Source organism: Euprymna scolopes, chromosome 42 (assembly GCF_053919585.1).
Source record: "Euprymna scolopes isolate OS-2025 chromosome 42, ASM5391958v1, whole genome shotgun sequence".
Lineage (NCBI taxonomy): Eukaryota > Metazoa > Mollusca > Cephalopoda > Sepiida > Sepiolidae > Euprymna > Euprymna scolopes.
In genome coordinates this window covers 282,781-308,423 of record NC_136523.1, presented here as the reverse complement: position 1 = coordinate 308,423, position 25,643 = coordinate 282,781, and the positions used below count along the sequence as shown (strand labels likewise).

The following is a 25,643-nucleotide window of genomic DNA, read 5'->3' as shown; positions in this document are numbered from 1 at the left end:
GAATTAGAAAATGGGCCACAACTGTGCTGAACTTCAGAAGGAACTCACTCTCTATCCAGTAGCTATTTCCTCATTTGATAATTCTTTCCAAAAACCTTAGTCTTTTAAACTGAGTGAATGTGTAGATCTATGTTTGCCATCATTTACATAAGTATCTGTAATACTTTGGGATTGATTTAGTTCACCAGGTGTGAACTGAAAATTTTGACTGTCTCCACCACTTTCTTTGTTTCTTTGTTTCTTTTCCCCCTCCTTTTCCAGCAACTGAATTCTGAAAAGTATGGGTTTTTTTTTGCACTAGGCATGCCACTTCCCCATTAACTGGTTGCTGTTCAACGTTTTGCATTGCTTTTTCAATAAGACTTTCTTCTGGTTGAATGCTAGCAGTTGGCTGATCAACTTCATCATCATTTTTTTTTTTTGCTGCTAGCATCATTGCACATCGTTCACCGCCAGCGCCTTCTGTCAGAAGTTGATGCAAGAAAGCAGTGACTGGTTTCATCTTCTTTACCATATAATTTTCAATTTTCTTTCTCTTACCCCCCTCCCACGGAATTTAAATATTGAGAAAAAAATTAAAATGAAAATTACTCGTTTATAATGTGTCCAGATTAAAGAATAGAGACTAAATTTGAATTTTTTATAAATAGCGTCAGATGAATTCATCACTATAAATATCTACTGATTCAGTCAATTGCAATTAATATGCAACATAACATTAACAAAGTTCATGTGATTAAGTATGCGACAATTACTTTTGAAATGTTCGGCAACAATCACAAACTTTGAAATGAATTTCGAGGCCCCTAGACGTTGAGGCCCTAAGCTCCAACCTGCCTGATCTATTGGTAATTCCGGCCCTGTTTGTATTTTATAAGTTTATACTAATTACAAATACACAATGTCATTATTTAACAATAGAGTACCATTCGTAAGTCTGGATTGAACATCTACCGGAACAATTCTTTCTATTTTTTGTTTCCTCTTTTTTGTTTTTTTCTCCTTCTTTTTTATCTTTGTTTTTTTTTATTCTTTCAACTCTTTCTGGCCTTTTTATTCCTCTCCTCTTTGTTTTATTCGTTGTTTTGTAGCTTTTTCTTGTTTTTCTGTTTTTTCCCCTTTTATGAGTTTCTTCTTCTTCTTCTTCTTCTTCTTCTTCTTCTTCTTTTTTCGTTCTTTCTTTTTTTCTATTTCCTCTTTATTTATTTTTCTCTTTTTTCTCTCTTTGTTCTATCTTTCCCTCTATTCTCCCCCACCTCCTCTTTCTATCTCATTTCCATACTTTGCTTCTTTTTTCTAATTCTCCCTCTTTCTATTTTTCTTTCTTTTTTTCTTTTGTCTTTCTATATTTCTTTCTTCTTATCCTCCCTTTTATTCGTTTCTTTCTTTCTCTCTCTCTCTCTCTTCATATATTTAGTTCTCTTCCCTCCCCCTTTCTATCTCATCGTTATGCTATTAAATTTAGACAAATCAGTATAATTGTTTAATTTCATACAACACCATAAACGAGTTTTCTATATTTTTATAGATCGACTTCCAAATTACTTTCAAACTTAGTTAAACCTCTTTTACTCTTCCACGTCTTTCTTTATGCATATCTTATAATTTCTTTTTTTTTTTTCTATGGCCACTCAACTTTTCAACACCATCAAATCGTTGCGCCATACCTGTTGGAATTCTACCACTCAAATCTCCGCCACCAAACTGATCCTCTCCATGTGATATCAACTCTGACCACTGCGACATCTAGCGATGTCCGCCGTGCCAAACCACGAACGATCCCTGCCGGACAACACAGAAGACATTATATCTGGAGATTTAGGCCTCGGGCTCGGATTAAAACCAGGTGGATTACGTCCTGACATCACAGGTGGTGATGCGGTCGGTTGCGTTGAATACGGCCGGGCAGGTTTTAAACGACGCCCTAAAAAGAACTTCCCAAAGACTCACGCAACAACTTGCCCCAGCGCCTGCCCGACGTCCTGTTTATCCGGTTGCATCTACTGCCAGTGCCCACCAGTTCCCAAATCTTGCTGTATATGCGACCAAGCCACACCTAGCGAAGGTAAGACTGGCATTGTTATTCTAGTTCTGTTGTAGAAAATCACCGGCAAAAATATCCCCGCTATAACCAAAAAATCAGACAAAATACGGTTTGTAGTAAGAAACGAAAAAGTTTTTATTACTTACGAAAGAGAATGAATTCCGTTGAGTATTTGCATAAAAAATCGTTTCTATTGTATTTATCCCTTCGCATAAACTCACACAGACATCTGCATATCCTTTCGCAATGAATTCTTCAATGGCGCTTATTATGCATTTTCTACAGCCTAATTCTAGCCATGATCTAACTCTAACCCTAGCCTAACACTAACCCAATTTTAACCCTAACCCAGCACATGTCTAAATTAGACTCACAAAAGCACTCATGGGTGTGAGTGCGCACTGAGCATAACTAGCAGGATTACTTTTATTTATTATTTTTATTTTTTTTAATCCTTTTCATCGCAAACAATGCATATTGCAGCTTGAACGTAAAGGACTACTATTCTGGATCAGGTCTAACTGAGAATTGTGGGGAGTTGAGTAACGAGATGTCTGTTCACATTATATTTAAACTTGTGCATGTCAGTACAGTGAGAGAAGTAGGAAGCAGAAAATTGTAGCGGTTCAAAGACAGAAACTGTTAGAATAGAAAGCTTTCCAGCACCTAGGAACCTCAGCAGCGGAGGGGCAGGACTGCTTGTCGGGTTAGTCGGGAGTATGTACGTCGGGGAGGGCACACGTGGTATGAGTTCATCAGATCGCATTCCATTAAAGTACTTGTCAAATGGGCACAGGCCTGCAATATTCCGGCAATGGGATAGGGGTTGGAGTTTGGCTGATAATGTGGGATCTATTAGATTTGAGACTTTTTTTTCGACCTTGTCTAAGAGTGAGAGACTAGTGGTAGATGCAGCAGCCTAGTGTGGCAAAAAATTCGGTAATGGTGCATAAAAGAAGGCAGAAACTTTTAAACACATCGAAAGTTGGCACACACGTATCTCAATTTAGGTATGGAAACACAGAATCGATACTATTTTCAAAGTTCCTGTCTCCTTTTATGCACCATTACCCAAACTTCTTATTTATTTAGATGTACTTTCAAAGCATCCCTACAAGAAAGTCTGTCTGACAACCGGTCTGTCTGTCACACTTGAATTAAAATAGCACTTTAAGGGGGTCGAGTGGGGTAATTAAATAGCTTGTTATATGTTCGTGTATCCTTATACTACGCTCTGTCAAGCTAGATTGATCAGTTTGTTAGTCACGTTTCAGTTTGAAATCTTTATAAGAAACCAAGTCCTTTGTCCGCGTATTTAATGAAAGCTTAAGTTTCAAATAGTATTTTCATTGGTATGTCATGCTGAAATTTAAAAAAGCATTTTCAGATGTCTTTCATCCAGAAGAACAACTGCTATTGCGTTTTTAATAATAAAAAAAGGGTCTTTCGATATCGACCAAACATGTTGGACGCCATTACGATATAATCTAAAATATATTTTCTGGGTTATGTCTCCTGATTCTGCAATCTTCACTTTAATTTTATAAAATGGGTTATAGTTAGCTAAAAGTACTTCCTAATTTCCAGTGCAGCGCTACGGAAGCAGTGACTAGGCAAATCAGTTCCTTCACTTTTATTGTTCTATTATGAAGTGATTTATTGAAACGTATACAAAAAGAAATAAATAACTAATAACAAAATTATGCAGATAAAATAACAGAATTAGTCTTTATTTTCACTTTTAATAATGAAATAAAAAATAAAAGTTTTTATTTTATTTGTAATTTTATAAGAAATATATGTTTATGAAATTATAAAAATAAAAGTTTTTTATTTTAAAAATTAAAGATTTTTATTTGAATTTATATAATAAATATATGTTTATGAAAGTATAATAAAATTATTGAAATCAAAATAATGAATAATTTATATTCGTGAAAGAAAAAAGTGAAAGAATTGTCACCGCTACCGGTAGCGCTACGCCGGAAATTAGGAAGTCCGTTAGCTGACAATAACCCATGTAATAAAATTAGCTAGCTGACATCTCCAGGAAAAAAAAAAATAAATAAATAAAAAATAAAAAATAATAAATAAACAGATAAATAAAATAAAATTAATTAATTCTCGGTAATTTCCGTTAAATTCAAAAGTGGTTTATAACACTCTTCTGATGTATGCAATTAAAAACAAAACGATTATTAAAAAAAAAAATTATTCAACTTATGCCAATAATAAAATTGAGACGTTGGCGCTGGTCCATTCATTCATATTTCATTGTAGTACTTAATTTAAATATTTAATCGTTGTACTTAATAACTAATTTAATTATTGTACTTTAATATTGTACTTAATTTAAATATTTAATCAAAGCAGATATCACCATGTTAGCTTTGTTTTATTGATTTCAGATTTATCCATGAACTTATTTATAATATGAGTAAAATTACAGAAAGGCAAAATAAAGACATCGCAAACAACAAAAAATACAATAAACTTTAATTATCTACCGACATGTATACTTTTAATGTCTTGCAACTGTTTTTATTTTCTAAAGTTTTATTTTTTAAGCTACCTTTACATCACACGAAACAAAGATGGCCGCCTTTCGCTTAAGTGTTGGGGAATTCATTCTTAGAAAGTGTTGGGGAATTCATTCTTACAAAGCGAAGGTATAACCTAACACTAACTCTAAGTCCGTAGATAGCTTGCAACTTTGAGTTAGGGTTCGTGGTAGAGTAAGTATTTCTATTTATTTATTTATTTTTTTTTTACTATTTTTTCAAACATGAAACCTTTAACAGGAAGCGGCAATTTTTTCTTGTTTCTTTGAATGTAATAAAATTTTACAATAAAAAGATTTAAGATCCGTTTCAGCACGTTAAAAGGTCTGTAGTTAATTCAATTTTATTGTATTATTATTATAATTAGGTATGAATAATTTATTGCTGCTTTTTGGTTTGCGATTACCCAACTGTTAACTATTCTGCCTTTATTCCATAATATTTATTAAAATAATAAGAAAGAAGTTTTAAAATATGCTGAGAAACCAAATGACACGATGCAGTATTTTTCCACAAATAAACGAAATATTTATTTATTTTTTATCAAAATGTTCGATTCCATACACCCTCCCATTCATTGTCGAGATCTTGTGGCGTTGTCGAAGATCACCAATTTCTTCCGAGCCGAAAACTTGGATAAAAAAAAAGCTAAATATTTCATTTATTTACAAAAAGAAAAAAAAAATCTGTATCGTGTTATCTGATTTCTTTCGAGTGGTTTTCACATTTTTCATTATATAGATACTTCTACGTTAATAAAATTGACCTAATCAGTAAGGATGACCATCTTGTTCTGGTTTAAAAGCAGAAAAAAACAGACGCACGTGCGTGTTTATTTTTACTTTCTTCTTAAGAGATATTAAGCTTAAGCCTGATACTTTTAATCTAATTAAAATAATCTTCTGAAAATTTTGTATCATTATATTTTAATCTTCGCATAAAAGTGGTGCAAAAACGTCTCATTCGGGAAAATAATCTTTTCTCTCCTAGGATGGGTTTTCTTCTAGTTTATAAAAATTAACGACCGATTCTCGAACGCGATGAATATTTGAGAATTTAGTTGAACAGACAAAATATCAATTTTTGCTGATGCGCCTCAGTTATTTTGTGAGTATTGTGAATATTAGCGTTGTTTTTTCTTTTAATTAATGTCTTCATTTGCAGATGTTTCGAGCGATGATTTGGTTCAATTATTGGGAATCGAATCGGCTTACTCAATGCCCGCTGCTTATACGCCATATTCGGATATGGCGACACATCTGTCATCTGACTACCAACCGGGAAATTTTCACCCAAAGAGTATTTTACAATTGTTACAGAACTCACGGCATTTTCAACGCAATTCTAACACAAAATCTGATCAAGGATCTCCGTGGAGTAAGTATGATGGGAACGTTTATGTTGGGGATATGCGTTGGTATTGGTGCACGTCATTTTTACTCATGTCACGTCACAGCCTTCTCTCTCTCTCTCTCTCTCTCTCTCTCATATATATATATATATATATATATATATATATATATATATATATATATATATATATATAATCTTTGTGTGTGTGGATAAAAAATCAACACGAAAAATATATAAATGTTTATATCTTTTCTGTATTTATTTCCTATTTGTTGACGTGTAGGAATACAAAAGGTCTTTTGAAAAAAAAAAAACGTTTTCGTTTTTTTTTTTTCAAAAGCACAAAATTTTCGACCAATTCTTTGTTTTCTTCAATGTGAATGATAGAAACACGAGTGCAGGGCGGGCAGGGCTAACATCAGGAGAAGAACGGGTATAGCCAATGAGGTTTAGATGTATCCTGAATACAACATCCCAATACTTTTGACTTGGAGTGGTCAGCAACTGTGTGGCCTTTATTCAAAACCAGGTCTTTCATAAAGTGCGTAGGTGTCCACTTCGTTATTTTATGTACACGCTCACATATATAAACATACTTGTATGTACACCCATACATTACCACACATGCCTGTACACGTACCTGTGCACACAAAATACACACACACACACACGTTTATAGATATACGTACACATACACATGGAGAATGATGATCAGATTTAGACAGAGAAGATAAGGGGAAAGTACTGATCAAAAGCTGGTGATTCTTATTGAAATCATAGACTTATTATGGCTCTAGTTGTGGGACGGGGTGAAAGGGTAAAGTCTTCTTTGCTTGTCTGGATTTTATGTATGCCGCTCGCTCACCTCCACGCACACACACACACACACACACACACACACACACACACACACACACACACACACACACACACACATATATATACATGTATGTACATATAGAGAAAATCAACTTTCGAAAATCAAAGCAAAACCGAATTAAAACAGAGCGGTCGATATTCTATTGAATAAAGCCGTATTAACAATAAAAAAAATTATTTATATTAACCGCTTACTGTAGATTCTAATGTCGAGCATTAATTGATATATACACACATGTATTATTTTTAAAAAAAGTGATCGAAGAGTATTCTTCTTTATTTTCATTTTTATTTATTTAATTTTATTTCGACTTTTGTTCAAACATAATAAAATATCAGTGAAAGACTCTTAGATTTGGGACTATTTGATATCTAATGTTTCTCTGTCCATTTGTGTGTCCATACGTTTCTCTCTCCTCCTCCTCTTCTCCCACACACATCCGCACTCGTATATACACATATATGCTCGTACATACATACATACATACATACATACATACATACATACATACATAAAATGACAAAGATAAGAAAAAAGCATTATTTTTAAATTAGAAGCTATCACAATAATTGGAAGCTAAATATATCAGAGCGATCAGAGCTTATGTACGATTGATACTGGAAATAAAACTTAAAGTTAAACATTTTGCAATGCTTAAACAAGGAGTTAAATAGTATTATTATTATTATTATTATTATTATTATTATTAGTAGTAGTAGTAGTAGTAATTATAACAAACCTTATTCCGTACATTTTCAAAGAGGAGTACTATAGTATATAGGGTTTGTGAAGAGAAATGGGTAACGCATCCACATATACACCTGTATATCTGTGTACATGCGTATACGTACTCGGAAAATGGAATTAAATATATTGTTAATCTATCTCTATATATAAAAATGCAATTCTTGGAATTAAATATATTGATGAAAATCAAAATACATGTGAACTAAAAAAAACAACCCAAAACATTAGAAAAACAAAAGAAAAACTCCTAGTGAGGAACGCTAAGCTGTTCTTCCACCATGCATACTTACTCCGCCCTGTGCCCCGTAGAAAATGTTTTTAGTCGGTTTAGGTTTTATGAAAAGAATACTCATTTAGCAGTCCCAAAACTTTGTTGAGATCGGAAGTGTGGGTGTTGAGTTTCCGAATGAGTTTCTTTTCATATTGTTTTCTTTTTGTTGTATCCTAAAGTTGGAGGCTATAATAATGCATTTTATGTTGTCTATGCTGTGGTCTGGGAAAGTGCAACATATTGTTACTGTGTGCTGTGTGGATTTGTCCCTAATTGTTTGTTTGTGGTTGTTGAGTCGTAGGCGGAACTCCTGGCCTGTTTCCTCCACGTCGTTACCCTTTGTGCATCTGGTGCAATATATTAAGTAGACTACGTTGGGACTGTCGCAGGTGAAAGGAGGGGGAGTTTAAGTTGGATGTTTGTGCCTTAAGATGTGAATGTGTTGTCTGTATTAATGTGTTTGCATACTTTGCACCTGGGTTTGTTGCATGGTTTGTTTCCTTGAGATGCGAAAATGTATATTTTTGTGGATGTTAGTAGTTGGTGTAGATTTGGGGCTACCTTCTTGCATTAAGTGGAGGTGTGTTGCAAATTGTGTCGAAGTTGGGTCATGCTGCAGTTGTTTGAATATTTGTTTGAGGGGTTTGTGAAATTTGTCTGTTGTTGTAGTCAAATAGCATTGGTATTTGTGAGGATGATTTCTTGGTTTTGTACGTAAGTAGATTTAGCCTGCTTATATTTTCTGCTTTCCTAATTGATGGTTTTATTATTTTAATGAAGGAAGTGGTTGGCAAGAATTCTTACTTGTTGTTTGTACTCTATCGGGTCTGAGCAGATTATTTTGATGCGTAGACACTGGCTGTAGATTATAGATTGTTTGATATTGATAAAGTGGCAACTATTAAAATTGAGGTAACCATCGGTGGGTTTGGTGTAAAGTTATATGATATAATTGTTGGTGATATTTACTAAGACGTCTAAAAGTGCTATGTGTGTGGTGGAGTGTTCTGTAGTGAATTTTATGCTGTTGTGGCAGCTGCTGATGTGTTGATAGAAGTCCATCAATGCCTCTTCACCGTGTGAGCAAATAAGGAAGATGTCATTCATGTACCTATATTAGTGTAATGGTCTTAGATGATAAGTGTGAATGTATTTCTGTTCAAATATATGTTATGTAATCGTTAGTGTTCATTATGGTGATTGCCCCACGCTTGTCTGCTGGTTTTATGGTAAGGAGGTGATTGTTTCTTAATGCTTGTATTGTGCGTTGTTCCTCCTTTGTTATATTATAATGGGTGTTTTTGATTGCGATATTGTGTGCATCTATGTTTAGGTTGCGTCCGCTGGGGGTGCAGTGTGTGTCTTTTAAAGTCCTTTTCTGTTTTGATTGAGACGGAGTTGGTAGTTGCCTGATGGTTGTTATTATGGAAGCATTCTTTCAGTTTTATTCTGTACCCTGTTTATATATATATATATATATATATATATATATATATATATATATATATATATATATATTTGTGTGTGTGTGCATATATATATATTTGTGTGTGTGTGTGCATATATATATATATATATATATATATATATATATATGTTTGTGTGTGTGTGTGCATATATATATATATATAAAACAGGGTACAGGGAAGGAATTCAAAAAGCAAGCGTCAGAGGAAAAAAGTTTTCACAGTAGAAAATCTTTCAGGATTTCTACAGTGAGGGTAGTGTTTTGCTGCCAGTTGGGTGGGTCGGAGGTAATTTTTTGAGGGTATACAAATGTACTTAATTCATCGGATCACATTCAGTTAAAGTATTTGTAAATCTGTGGTGATGTCACAGGAGCTGAAGTTTAGCAGACAGTTCAAGTCATATCACTTTTTAAAAAACAATCTTTTTGCACTCTATTTAAAAAATGAGAAGGGGTAGTATTTGCTGCATCAACCCAGATGTGACAAAAGTATTTTATGCACGAGCGAATTGTGGCTTTATAGCTCAATCAAGAAAGTCTACCTTCTTTGCAGCAGATTTGGAAGCATAGTCTATGTATCTCAGAATGTCAGAGTGGGTTATTTGAACATTGGACACCAGGGAAGGGTGCTGTTGGTGGTTGGAAAGGTTTCCTTTGACTGACGGTGACTGACTTCACAAGTGATCCGGCCACTACAAACATCTCTGTCTTTCAGTTCTTCGACTGCTGCTTAGCTTAAGTCTGTCTATTTAGATATAGTTTGTTGTCAGAACTTTAGTTGTTAGAACTTTAGTTGTCTGTCTTTACCCCTCCCCCCTTGCGCTGTCCCTTGCACAATGTCTTAATTGTTTTTTGTATTTTAATACAATATCTATAACGCTCGCATCTCTCTCTCTCCATTTATTAACAGTACAAACGTAATAAAGCTAATTATAAAATTCAAGAATAGCAAATAGCTTACACTAACAGAAGGAAATATAATCACAAGTACTCATAACTGGAGAGGAAAAGTGAAAAAGGTTGTGATCAGAAGAAGACTAAATTTGAATTTTGTTTTCTCATCTTTTAAAAAATTAAACTAGCTTTGCAAACTAAATTTTTCTTAATAAACTAACCTAATCTCCATGAGTGACCCAATGGGTTACCCCCTATCTCTCTGTCTCTGTCTCTTTCTCTATGTATATAATTATTTACTTTAATAATTATTAAATACCTACACTACATACCTATATACAGTGCCGGCAAAAAGAAAGGCCGCACTTGAAATTTTTTCAAAAACTGCAAATTTAAGCTAAATTTAATGTAACTGTGTAAACAACCTTCATTTGATTGGCTTTTTATTCCTCTATAATTTTACTCGTTCATATTTGACTTTTAATTAAAATATTCTAGTGTTCACGTCAATTAAAAAAAAATAACTTCAAATTGAGGAGACAAAAAGAAAGTCCGCAATAACAAATTTGCTTAAAACCAACTTAAATTATCGCTCATAAATCAGTTTAAAATATCCACCAACAAGCAAAAAAGAATCTCTAATCATAATTGTTGTTGTTCCAGGTTATACAACGTAACATTTAGTCCATATGCCATGACTTTCTCTTAGTTATCGTCAGGAGCTCATTAATCTCCACCTTTCTGGTTTATTCAATCGAGAAATCGGCCGCAGATTGAAATGTGATGAGAAAACGGTACGAAAGACTGTAAAAGCACCAAAACACCGGCAGTGTTTGTGATGCTCCTAAATCTGGTTATACTAGAGTTACTTCTAACAGGGAAGACAATGCTATCAAGATCTGCAGCCTAAGAAACGGATTTAAAACGGCTCCCTAAATCCAACAACAGTACAATCTTGTTAAAAAAAAGTGCTCTCTTTCTACTGTCAAGAACAGATTAAAGGAATTTAATTTGCGAGAATATGTTGCAAGACGCAAGCCAATGATTTCTGTAAAGAACAGGAAGCGCCGGCATGGGATTAATGTTACCTTGTGTTTTTATGTATCCTCGGGTAACCAATCAAATTCATTGTTTATTCTTTCATATTTTGTGTGGGTTGACACGTTATCTAATTGTGGAAATAGTTATATATCATCACACACGCACATATATATTACACACACACACACACACACACACACACACACACACACACACACACACACACACATATATATATATTAGTATATCATACATACACACAATATAATAGTATATTACATACGCACACACAAACACAAACACACATGTATATTATATACACACAATATATTAGTATATCACACACACATATTAGTATATTATACATACACACAATATCTTAGTAGATTATACACACATATATATATATATATTAGTATATCATACATACACACAATATAATAGTATATTACATACGCACACACAAACACACATATATTAGTATATTATACATACGCACAATATATTAGTAGATTACACACACAAACACACATACATATTAGTATATTATTTACTTATACTTGAATTTATTCGCACATGCCTGTACTTATGTTTTATGATTCAATTATTCGTTATAACAATCAATAAAACGTGAAAGAGTTTTTTGAAAGAAAAAAGTAATTAAAAACTATTGATTCGCACCCACAAAATATCAACAGCTGGGTGAAATGTGCTTCAATTATTCACTTCAACTAAAATATAACAATCAATTTTAACAATATTATTCGATGAATAAGGAATTCATAAATATTTATGAAACATCATTCCAATATTGAGGCAAAAACGACAGATTTCCCTCAATAAAATTTGCATCTTTTGAATCAGCCGATATTGAGCCAAACTATTTACAGGCAAACTTGTTTATCGCTTGCGAAGGAGACAAACGGCAACAGATGCCATTGAATGCACTCATTAGAATGCGTTATGTTTATGACATGAGTCATAGATTATAACTCGTATAACTCTTCGTATTACATTCTTCGGACTACTGTTCTCATCTTGAATGTTATTTTCACAACGTTTCGGTCGATGTAACCTCACGCTTTTTTTTCAAGTGTGTCTTGTTGAACACGAGAATCTTTCTATCGAACTCTGGAATCGATACAATGTTTCGCAAGGACCTGTGGCGTATTGTATAAAGTACTTAGTAATTCAGCTGTGAGCTGCACTCTTCTATAGGTTAAAAGTTAACTCAAAATGTAATTGCAAATTATCCATGATTTTTTCCTCAATCATGGCTGACGGAACAAGAGCATGTTACCTTTTTTTTTACATAGGCATCACCACATTATCAAGGCCCAGAGGCCACTCAAGGATAAGGGTTAAAGAGTGTACAGTAGAAATTGGACAATATAGTAATCATTAGTAATGAAAATTTGGTAAATTTGAAAACTTATATGGAACGGCTCATCAAGAACTTATTTACTTTAGACTTGAACACAACCATATTGTAGTCAGCCGGAAAGCAGGAAAACGGAAGACAATTCCACAGGCGTGCAGTTCTAAGAAAGAAGCTTTGTTCATGGAATCTACGTTTAGGTTTAGGCAGAGATAAAGAGTGGGGGAAATTATTGGTAGTGTTTACAGCTAGACGAGTGTTTCTTGTGAAAGTTTGGCGAGGGGAGGACCATAGATTGAAGCTCAGTCGAACACTTTCCATGAAAATAACGATACATCAGAGACAAACTCGCAACATCTCTTCTGTGAGATAGAGGTTGCAGCGAAGAGAAAAGGACATCTCCTACGAGGCTACGAAGTCTATTTTGAACTCTATCAAGGCAGGCCAAGTCCTTTCTAGCAGCTCCTGCCCAGATGTGGCAACAGTATTCCATCTTTGGACGTACCTGGCTCTTATATAGATAGAGAATAGCATCAGCAGTGAGATATTTACCGGATCGATAGAAAGATCACACCATTTTTCCAGCGGCCTTGGCAACAGATTTGATGTACGTGTTCCATTTAAGATCAGGAGTAATGGTCAAGCCCAGAAGCTTGTCAAAACTTGAGGCCTCCTGAAGACGAGAGCCATTCATTTCAATTGATGCCAAATGTGGATTAGAATGTTGATGATGTAAAGAGAGAAGCTTGGGTTTAGATGCATTAAAAGTAACCAGCCACTCCTTTCCCCATTGTACTACGTGCTCAAGATCAGAGGAGAGAGAATTGGAGAGAACTTGGTCGTTTACTGTCTTAGATGTGCAACCATAAATGGTAGTGTCGATTAAATAAAGGGTTCCTCCATGCAGATTCCCGAGTTCGTCAGAAAGATTCGCGAGTTCGATAAGAAACAACAGAAGAAGTTTGCAGGTGACATAGACCAAAATGTTGTGAAAATAAGATAACACCAAAGAATCCAAACAATGCGAATAATCAATCCTCATCATAAAAATATATAAAATTGTTTAGAAAATAATGTTATACGTTTGAAGCTAAATTACAACAATTGAAATTATCAATAATGTTATACGTTTGAAGCTAAATTACAACAATTGAAATTATCAATAATGTTATACGTTTGAAGCTAAATTACAACAATTGAAATTATCAATAATGTTATACGTTTGAAGCTAAATTACAACAATTGAAATTATCAATAATGTTATACGTTTGAAGCTAAATTACAACAATTGAAATTATCAATAATGTTATACGTTTGAAGCTAAATTACAACAATTGAAATTATCAATAATGTTATACGTTTGAAGCTAAATTACAACAATTGAAATTATCAATAATGTTATACGTTTGAAGCTAAATTACAACAATTGAAATTATCAATAATGTTATACGTTTGAAGCTAAATTACAACAATTGAAATTATCAATAATGTTATACGTTTGAAGCTAAATTACAACAATTGAAATTATCAATAATGTTATACGTTTGAAGCTAAATTACAACAATTGAAATTATCAATAATGTTATACGTTTGAAGCTAAATTACAACAATTGAAATTATCAATAATTTTATACGTTTGAAGCTAAATTACAACAATTGAAATTATCAATAATGTTATACGTTTGAAGCTAAATTACAACAATTGAAATTATCAATAATTTTATACGTTTGAAGCTAAATTACAACAATTGAAATTATCAATAATGTTATACGTTTGAAGCTAAATTACAACAATTGAAATTATCAATAATGTTATACGTTTGAAGCTAAATTACAACAATTGAAATTATCAATAATGTTATACGTTTGAAGCTAAATTACAACAATTGAAATTATCAATAATGTTATACGTTTGAAGCTAAATTACAACAATTGAAATTATCAATAATGTTATACGTTTGAAGCTAAATTACAACAATTGAAATTATCAATAATGTTATACGTTTGAAGCTAAATTACAACAATTGAAATTATCAATAATGTTATACGTTTGAAGCTAAATTACAACAATTGAAATTATCAATAATGTTATACGTTTGAAGCTAAATTACAACAATTGAAATTATCAATAATGTTATACGTTTGAAGCTAAATTACAACAATTGAAATTATCAATAATGTTATACGTTTGAAGCTAAATTACAACAATTGAAATTATCAATAATGTTATACGTTTGAAGCTAAATTACAACAATTGAAATTATCAATAATTTTATACGTTTGAAGCTAAATTACAACAATTGAAATTATCAATAATGTTATACGTTTGAAGCTAAATTACAACAATTGAAATTATCAATAATGTTATACGTTTGAAGCTAAATTACAACAATTGAAATTATCAATAATGTTATACGTTTGAAGCTAAATTACAACAATTGAAATTATCAATAATTTTATACGTTTGAAGCTAAATTACAACAATTGAAATTATCAATAATGTTATACGTTTGAAGCTAAATTACAACAATTGAAATTATCAATAATTTTATACGTTTGAAGCTAAATTACAACAATTGAAATTATCAATAATGTTATACGTTTGAAGCTAAATTACAACAATTGAAATTATCAATAATGTTATACGTTTGAAGCTAAATTACAACAATTGAAATTATCAATAATGTTATACGTTTGAAGCTAAATTACAACAATTGAAATTATCAATAATGTTATACGTTTGAAGCTAAATTACAACAATTGAAATTATCAATAATGTTATACGTTTGAAGCTAAATTACAACAATTGAAATTATCAATAATGTTATACGTTTGAAGCTAAATTACAACAATTGAAATTGTCAATAATGTTATACGTTTGAAGCTAAATTACAACAATTGAAATTATCAATAATGTTATACGTTTGAAGCTAAATTACAACAATTGAAATTATCAATAATGTTATACGTTTGAAGCTAAATTACAACAATTGAAATTATCAATAATGTTATACGTTTGAAGCTAAATTACAACAATTGAAATTATCAATAATTTCAACGTGAATGTTTATTTTACAAAATCTTCACGTTGTAATTTGGCTTCAAACGTATAACATTTTATTTCAAAATTTAAACAACGCTTATATCACAGAGAACACAACCTTAACTACTTCAAGTATGTTACTATTTGTTGCTGTCAACGTGATTATGCCGAAGATTAATAGAGACGGTTTACTTTTTACTCTCGACATGCAAAACGAATAAAATATTTGTGCGTGAATACTCACAAAAAAAAAAAATTGGCGTACAAGAAGCTTTTATATATTTCTTTCGTAAAAACATAAAAAATGTCAATAAAACGAAGTCTTCGGTATAATATTCTAAAACGTTATACAAACAGTTCGCACATGTCATTTACAACAAACGTGTCGGACGGACATGTGTGTTTTCGGCCGTCAACATTTAAAACAACTAATCAACATTTAAAACAACTAATCAATATTTAAAACAACTAATCAACATTTGAAACAACTAATCAACATTTAAAAGAACTAATCAATATGTAAAACAACTAATCAATATTTAAAACAACTAATCAACATTTAAAACAACTAATCAATATTTAAAACAACTAATCAACATTAAAAACAACTAATCAATATTTAAAACAACTAATCAATATTTAAAACAACAAATCAACATTTAAAACAAATAATCAATATTTAAAACAACTAATCAACATTTAAAACAACTAATCAACATTTTAAACAACTAATCAATATTTAAAACAACTAATCAATATTTAAAACAACTAATCAACATTTAAAACAACTAATCAACATTTAAAACAACTAATCAATATTTAAAACAACTAATCAACATTTAAAACAACTAATCAGCATTTAAAACAACTAATCAACATTTAAAACAACTAATCAGCATTTAAAACAACTAATCAACATTTAAAACAACTAATCAATATTTAAAACAACTAATCAACATTTAAAACAACTAATCAATATTTAAAACAACTAATCAATGTTTAAAACAACTAATTAACAAAACAGCCTTTATACACACGTGTTCGGTCGCTGGTCTTCATTCTCCAACCGTCAATTTTTACTTGCGTGGCGATTCTCTTGTGGTTTAACTCAAGACGAATCTGCTCATGCATGGAAACACAAAGGAAACCTTTTGGATTTCAAAGGTTTTATTTAAAAAGAGTTTATTCATGGGAGGAGAATATTTAATTCTAGTTACTTCTTAAATTGTTTTTCTAAGTTAGTCTTACTATGGCGACATACAGGCATAGTCTCGAGGCAACATGGACTTAGATTCTATTTACATTGTCAATCGCATGTCGCTTCTCTCGCTTCTCGACTCTAACTGACTAGAAACTCTGTTCCGTCCACCGAACACATGATGTCATTTCTATGTAATATCGTTCGACACCTGAATTTCTAGCGCGTTTTGTTTAGGAAGGTAACCCTTGACACCCCCGCTTCAATCACGCCAGCTGCAGGTGGATTTATTTCATTTGCCACCAGGTTATCCTGACATGTACCATATGTAAACCTCGGCAGAATTCATACTAGTTAACATAATATCTATTTACTGGCATAGGGTCCCAATATGTAACATTAGCAACTACAGATTTTATACTTTGTTTTAAACTTCCTAATTTGTTACGAAGATTTCGTTAATAGATTATTAAACTGATATCTAAGTCTGTTCACATGAACACCTGAATCTGTTAGAGGTGAACTCAGACGATAATGGCATTCCATAAACCAATTCTGTCGAGGAATTTCCTACATCTTTTTTTTGTAGTCAAGGAGAAAAATTGATACATATTCGCCCATTGTTGTATTTTTGGAGGAGCACATAAATCAAGTTTCGATTGTGACGAAAGCATTTTATCGTGCCTTAGAGGTTGTATCATGACCTGTTATTGATATGCGTTTTGTACCTAGTGCCTCAGAAGGTTCTTGGAACGGATGACATTCGAATTGCTTGCCTCGATCAGTGGTAACAAATAAGGCTATCTTAACATGAAATCCAGTCATAAATCACAAATTTTGCAGCGATGTTGCTTAAAGGAATCACTTCAGGCCGGCATATAAAGCGATCAATACAGGTTACAAGATAGGAAAAACCTTGGCTGGTCAAGATGCAACTAGATCAACATGGATATGTTTGAAGTATTGAATGTCTCGAGAAGAGCGCGGATATGCCAATGAACTTTTGATTTCTAGCAGACTAAATGGAAATGGTCCATGATATCATGCTTCATATTTGGCTAGAAAAACAGAACTGGAATAAATCTAGAAGCAATTCCGAATTGTGCCAAACTATACAAAGAGGAAAACACGACTCGACGATGTTTGGCAGGAATGAAAAAACAAAGTGAAAGAATTCGTTTATCCGCCAGTGATGAAAGGTTCAGAGAATTCAGAGGTGCTGGTGTGTCGTCATTTGTTGAAGATCGATATCCTCAGATGAAGAACTGATGAAGAGGCAAGATAAAATATTTCCGGATATCACAGGAAAATTGAGAAATAAAACCCAAATATTGTCTATTTGTTCAGATTAGCATGCGTGTTTCTCCAGTACATGTGGAAATTATTTCACTGTAAGGTAAATAATCAGCAGGTCGCAGACGAATATAACAACGGATGTTTGCTAATGTGAATTGCCGTATGAAATAATGAAATAAGGCAGTGGTTGCTGCTGTTGCTGCTGAGCATCTTGTATAAATCAACTGATTCTTTGTTGACATTCGTTTCCCCGATATCTTTCTAGTTAGAATTTTTTCTAGAATGGCATCGGGTATTTACATTAGGGATTACGTCAAAGTTGCTAATATACCTAACTTCAAGTGTTTCACTGGAACGCACTGGATTCGAACTCGACACATGTAAATTGTCAATCGATGTCATTAACCACTTAGCCACCGTCACCTTCCTCATACTGTTGTAATACTGCACTAACTCCGACGAAAATTGAGCAGCAGACACAGGATATGTCAGCAAACATGTGTCTGCTAGCTTCTTCGATTTCTTAGAATTTATTAGCTGACTGCTATTTAATATTATGTCCTCATTTTAATTTTTCCTGTTTCACAGAAGCTCGAATAATGAAGGAAGAATATCCACGCAGTGTGTTATGAAACATCTGTAGTAATTTAACAAGCCCAAGAAACGGCACAAATGTACAAAGAAACTGAATGATCGTAAGGAAGAGGTGACATTCCAGGTGGGATTATTACGGAAGATGTGGTTTATTGTCAGTCGCTTGTGGTTCTTTTTCCGAGGAATACCGACGTTCTCGGCTAATTTTGCACCCAACCAGAGTAATCTCCACCAGGAAAACTTGATATCTCCCCATAAAACAATATTGTGCCACATTGAGCTTAAAATGGAAACTCATAAATTCAAAGTTATACACGCACTTTTCCATTAGGATATGTACAGTATAACCCCGGGATACGGCATTAAAAATAGTAACAAAATACAGTACCGTATATAATACACATGTATATAATCAAATAACATTATAAATGACACTGTAAGCCGGGGCAAATACAGCAACCAAGGGCCGGAAAGACATTTATATCCCGCATCGTAATCTGAAAAAACCGTATCCTCGGACCACCGTAACCTGAGGTTCTACTGTTGTTAAAACAAACACTGTCATTCACACATTAAGAATTTAAATCATAAAATATCATTATCAAAATCGCCACTTGTAATGAACGGGTATCCAGAGGGTTTTAGTACTTATGCAGTAAGTCCCGAGTATTGATGGAGAACCCCGATTTAGTCTTTAGTGTTTACGTAAAGGCTTGAGCAACTGAGACCAAAATATTATTTTTGCAAAAAAATAATTTAATGAAAACTGATTTTTTTGTTGCTTGTCCGTAAGAAAATGTTTAATTAAAACATTAATAGGAAATGTTTAATTAAAATATTAATAGGAAATGTTTAATTAAAATATTAATAGGAAATCTTTAATTAAAATATTAATAGGAAATGTTTAATTAAAACATTAATAGGAAATGTTTAATTAAAATATTAATAGGAATTGTTTCATTAAGGTTAGGATCAATTACTTCAACCTGCTTATATGTTAAGAATGGGTTTACTGATTTTCTTTAACTCAGTAAGTGAATCAACTTTCATTTATTTATTTATTTTTTTTTTTTGGTGTGTGTGTGTGGGGGGGTAACTTATTTTTAATCTAACCCTAATTTAACCCTAACCCTATCTTAATTTGCCTTTTTATGTTTTCCGGTTTTCAAATTCAGTATTTTCTTTCTAATTCAAGCAAACATGCAACTGTATCATCTGTCTTCATATTAAAGAAGTTTTGCTACTTTGTTTTTTTTTACTAAAGAGTCATCACTTATCAAGACTGAAAGACAACTCGAGGATAAGGGTTAATGAATATGAGGACAAAGAGACAACACCAAGACGATTGATAACACTGGTTGAAATTGTGCAGAATTTGATTATTTAAGAGAACAGCTCAATAAGAACTTGTTTATTGACAGGTAGTTCTAGGAAATAAACTTCGTTCATGGAAGTTTCGCTTAGTTTTAAGCAGAGAGAAAAAAAGAAATTATTGACAGTGGTTGTAGCTAGAAAGTTTTGCTGGGAATGTTTTACATGGGGGCATTCATTAAAGCTCACTCGAGCACCTCGTATAACGATAGTGTAGAGAAAGACTAGCGGCATCTCTTCTCTGAAAAAGACATAGTAGGGGGAAGAAATCGGTTTTGTACTCTGTCAAGACAATGTGCTCTGAGCAGCACCTCCCCAAATGTGGCAACAGTACTTTATCTTAGGATTTATATTAGCCTCCTAAGCAGAGGATTTGCTCAGAAGTGCGGTACATTCTGGAGCGGTAGAATAATCACACTATTTGTTCAGCGAGATTGGAAACGGATTTGATGTAAGTCTTCTATTTCAGGTCTGAAGAGAATGCTAGTTGTAGAGGTTTGTCAAACCAGGAAGCTTTATTTAAATTAAAATGACTATATTCGGAATTAAAATGACTGTATTTAAATTAAAATTAAATTAAAATGATTGTATTTGAATTAATATGACTGTATTAAAATAAAATAAAACAACGTATTCAGAAATAAAATGACTGTATTTAAATTTAAAATAGTTGCATTAAATTTATAATTAGTGTATTTAGAATCAAAATGACTGTATTTAAAATAAAATTACAGTATTTAAATTAATATGACTATTTAAATAAAAAAAAAAACTGTAATCGAAATTAAAATAATTGCATTAAAAATGCCTGTATTTAAACAATAGTTGTCTGTATTCGGATTTAAAATGACTATATTCTGAATTTAAAACTTTATTTAAGTTAAAATAACTGTATTAAAAGACTGTATTCGAAATTATAATGATTGTATTTAAATTAAAATGACTGCATTCGATATTAAAATCACTGTACTAAAAATGAATGCATTTAAATAAAAATAACTTTATTTAAAAAAATGATTGTATTTAAATTAAAATGACTGTATTTAAAAAAATGATTGTATTCAGAATTAAAATGACTGTACGTAAATTTAAATAATTGTATTCAAATAAAGATGACTGCATTCGGAATGAAAATGACTGTATTTAAATTTAAAAACTGTATTTAAAAAATGACCTTATTAAGAATTAAAATGACTGTATTTAGAATTAAAATTGCTGTATTTGGAATATAAATGATTGTATTTAAATTAAAATAACTGTATTTTGAATAAAATGGTGGTATCATATAAAATGACTATATTTTGATTTAAATGAGTATTTAAATAAAAATGATTCCATTTGTAATGAAAATGATTGTATTTTACTGAAAATAACTGTATTTAAATTAAAATGATCATTTGTTTAAATTTAAATGATAGTATTCAATGAAAATGACCGTATTTTAATTCAAATGACTGTATTTAAATTAAAATGACTGTATTTAACTCAATTGAATGTATTTATATAAAAGTCCATTTATTTTTTATTAAAATGACTGTATTCTGAATTAAAATGATTGTATCTAATGTAAAATGACTGTATTGAAATTAAAATGACTGTATTAAAATAAACAACTCTATTTATATAAAAATGACTTTAAGAAGAATTAAAATGACTGTATTTGACATTTAAATGGCTGTATTTTAATTTCAATGACTGTGTTTAAATGAAAATGATTGTATTTCAATCAAATGATCGTATTCTTTATAAAAATGACTGTATTTGAATTAAAATAATAGTATTTAAATCAAAATGATATTTTTTTAAATTAAAGTAACTGTATTTAAATTAAATTACTGTATTCTGAATTAAACTGATTGTGGTTAAATTAAAATGACTGTATTCTAATCAAGAGGACTGTATTTAAATTAAAATGACTGTGTACTAATCAAAATGACTGTATTTTAATTAAAATAACTGTATTTAAATGGTTGTATTCTGTATTAAAATTATTGTATTTAATGTAAAATGACTGTATTAAAATTAAAATGACTGTATTTAAATTCGGAATTTTAAACTGCATTTGGAATTAAAAACTGTAATAAAATTAAAATGATTGTATTTAAATTAAAATCACTGTATTCTAATTAAAATGACTGTATAAGGAATTAAAATGACTGTATTTAAATTAAAATGACTTTATTTAAATTAGAATGACTGTATTAGGAATTAAAATGACTGTATTTAAATTAAAATGACTGTATTTAAATTAAAATGACTGTATTAGGAATTAAAATAACTGTATTTAAATTAAAATGACTGTATTTAAATTAAAATGACTGTATTTAAATTAAAATGACTGTATTAGGAATTAAAATGACTTTATTTAAATTAAAATGACTGTATTTAAATTAAAATGACTGTATTTAAATTAAAATGACTGTATTAGGAATTAAAATGACTGTATTTAAATTAAAATGACTGTATTTAAATTAAAATGACTGTATTAGGAATGACAATGACTGTATTTAAATTAAAATGACTGTATTTAAATTAAAATGACTGTATTAGGAATTAAAATGACTTTATTTAAATTAAAATGACTGTATTTAAATTAAAATGACTGTATTTAAATAAAAATGACTGTATTAGGAATTAAAATGACTGTATTTAAAGTAAAATGACTGTATTTAAATTAAATCACTATATTAGGAATCAAAAATTGAGCTGGTAATCAATCTAACAGTGACATTACTTCTTTTAGACTAAGAAAGTTCACTCAGCGAGGCTTTACATTCTTTCATTGAGAAGGAGTTATTTTATTGTTAATCGGCCAATGCACTCCTACGGAACTGCTCAGGCATTTTGTAGGTCAGAGTGCCCTTATAGTGCGCCGGTTTTACAAAATCCTAACTGGCGTACCTTTGTCATCAGGAAGGCATTAAATATCTTGAAAGGAGTTGATATATTGTAGAAAAAATAACAAAACCCAAACCAACTCCTAAACCTGGAAAATCTGTTCACAGCTGCGCTGCCCATCCCACCCGCGTCCAAACCCATTGATTACCATTTCGTCTGTTGCCGTTGATCTGTTCAATGTTTGCTTATAAAAAATCAATCTTTTTTTTTTTTGCTAGTCAGTCAGTGTGCTTTTCGCATATCTTGTGGTTCTTACGTAGCATCACGCTATTCTTTCGTTTTATAACTCCATTTTTCTTTTTCTTTCAATTTTTGAAATAATGTTTCTCATTTCAGTTCAAGAGAAGAAACGCACAATGAAACATTCAAAACCGGAAGATATTGAGAAGAAACTCATTCGGATGATACAGGTAAAATCAGATATCTCGATCCACCTTTCTTTCTCTCCAACTGTCTTTCTCCCCCACTCTATCTATTTATACTGGCTGGACGCCCGACATTGCCTGGTCGTACAATACGCTTAAATATGATATTTTAATTTATGCAGATTGCGTGTGGATTATTATAGAATCAATCCTCTATTGATTATTATATATACGAGGAATAATTTGCCAGGTGAACTAATTCACAAAAATAAACCAATCAATAAATAATTATGATAATATCGTTCATCAAATTCGTCGGTATTTGTTTACAATACCACGTCAGCTGATATTTTGGCTTGACGATCTTAAAAATAATCTTTCTTCTTTTATAAATAAAAAAGAAGAATTTATACAGGGGAATATTTTACGTTACACAGGCTAAGGTTACACCGGTGTAATGTAAAATATTCTTCTGTAAAATTCTTTTTTATCTATAAGAGAAGAAAGACTATTTTTAAGATCGGATTTTTTCATTTTTTTTATGCATTTGGATGAATTTCTGTACAAAACATATCTAAGAACACTGCCAGAAATATAAAATACCTTTGTGTGAAACTTGCAAAAATAGATTCAGCCGTTTTGGAACCTATGAGGAAGGAACTCTCACACATACAAATTGACTTATATATATATATATTATATTATTATTATTGCATTTTCACCCCAAACAAGGCACAGTGCTACTTTGATGTAAGGAGTTACTATCTGGGACATAATTTGTAAGAAGCTGAGAAGCAAGATGTCTGTTTACATTACACTTGAACTTCTGCATGTCAGTACAGTCAGGAAAACAGGAATCCGGAAGCGATTTCTAAAGTCTAGCAGTCCTTAGGTTGGCGACTCTCTTTTGAACCCTGTCTAAGAGGGAGAGACTAGTAGCACCAGCCCAAATGTGACAACAATACTCAATACATGGGCGAATGGTGGCCTTGTAAAGGTACATAATACTCTCAGGCTTAAGTAAATTTCTAGCCTGGTAGAGAGAGCTCACCTTCTTTGCAGCAGCTTTGGCAATGCACTCAATGTATCTGTTTCAGTTCATATTCCTTGTGAACGTTAAACCGAGGAGTTTGAACGAATTTCTTTCAGATAATGTATCATTAGCCATGGCTATTAGTGATTGAGAATGTTTCTTGTAGTTATTAAAGGAAAGAAACTTGGTCTTAGCAGCATTTAATGTGACCATCAATTTTTTCCCCCATTTTACCACAAACAGGAGGTTTTTCTCGAGGGTTTCTGCCATTGTCTTGGATATGTGTTCATTCGTTTTTTGCCTTGTGTCTATTATAGTGTATGGTGTCGTCAGCAAATATACCCATCACAGAGACAATTTTATCAGTGATGTCATTTATGAATATCAGGAATAATAAAGTTCCAAGGATCAACCTCTGAGGTACACCAGAATTTATTTCATATTGTTTTGACGTACGACCATCGAGGACAATCTGGATTCTTCTCTTATTTAAGAAGGATTTAATCATGTTAAGTATTCGTCCAGTAATAACATAGGATCTGATTTTCATGAGAAACCCCTCGTGCCATACCCTGTCAGCGGCCGGAGATAAATCTAGGGCGAACCTCCCTTGCTTTCTCCAATGCATTGTATGTACGTTCATAGATTACAGTTAGAATATCTGCAGTAGAACGAGCTTGTCTAAATCAATATTGTCGGTCGGACAGAAGTTTAGCAGCACTCTCCCCCACACTGTTATTTAAGGTTCTATAATAATGATAATGATAATAATAATAATGATAATAATAATAATGATAATGATAAAATAATAATGATAATAATAATAATAATGATAATAATAATGATAATGATAATAATGATAATGATAATGATAATAATAATAATAATGATAATGATAATAATAATAATGATAATAATGATAATAATAATGATAATGATAATAATAATAATGATAATAATGATAATGATAATAATAATAATAATAATGATAATAATAATAATAATGATAATAATAATAATGATAATAATAATAATGATAATAATAATGATAATAATAATAATAATAATAATAATAATAATAAGAAGAAGAAGAAGAAGAAGAAGAAGAAGAAGTAACAGGAGAAACACTAAATCCAAAAAATCCTGCAATACATTTTTTCGAATATTTTTATTTAGGTGATTTCAAAATTTTATTTCGCTGATGAAAG

The 25,643-nt window shown here is 31.5% G+C and overlaps 1 protein-coding gene across 10 annotated transcripts in view; it reads left to right on the top strand.

Moving 5' to 3' along the window:
* The window catches only part of LOC145266900 (coiled-coil domain-containing protein 125-like), a 99,809-nt gene that overhangs the window by 45,223 nt on the left and 28,943 nt on the right, over positions 1–25,643 (top strand). For 6 of the 10 annotated variants that reach the window (XR_013864789.1, XR_013864788.1, XR_013864787.1 and 3 more), the window contains 3 exons: positions 1,751–2,065; positions 5,770–5,982; positions 23,374–23,447. Coding sequence is in view for 7 of the 10 variants with exons in the window: in XM_080122672.1 (XP_079978798.1) it covers positions 1,751–2,065; positions 5,770–5,982; positions 23,374–23,447 (602 nt within the window). In the remaining 3 variants the exon portion in view is untranslated. The remainder of the gene's footprint in view (positions 1–1,750; positions 2,066–5,769; positions 5,983–23,373; positions 23,448–25,643) is intronic. The other 4 variants (XM_080122675.1, XM_080122674.1, XM_080122677.1 and 1 more) reach the window with 2 other exon arrangements.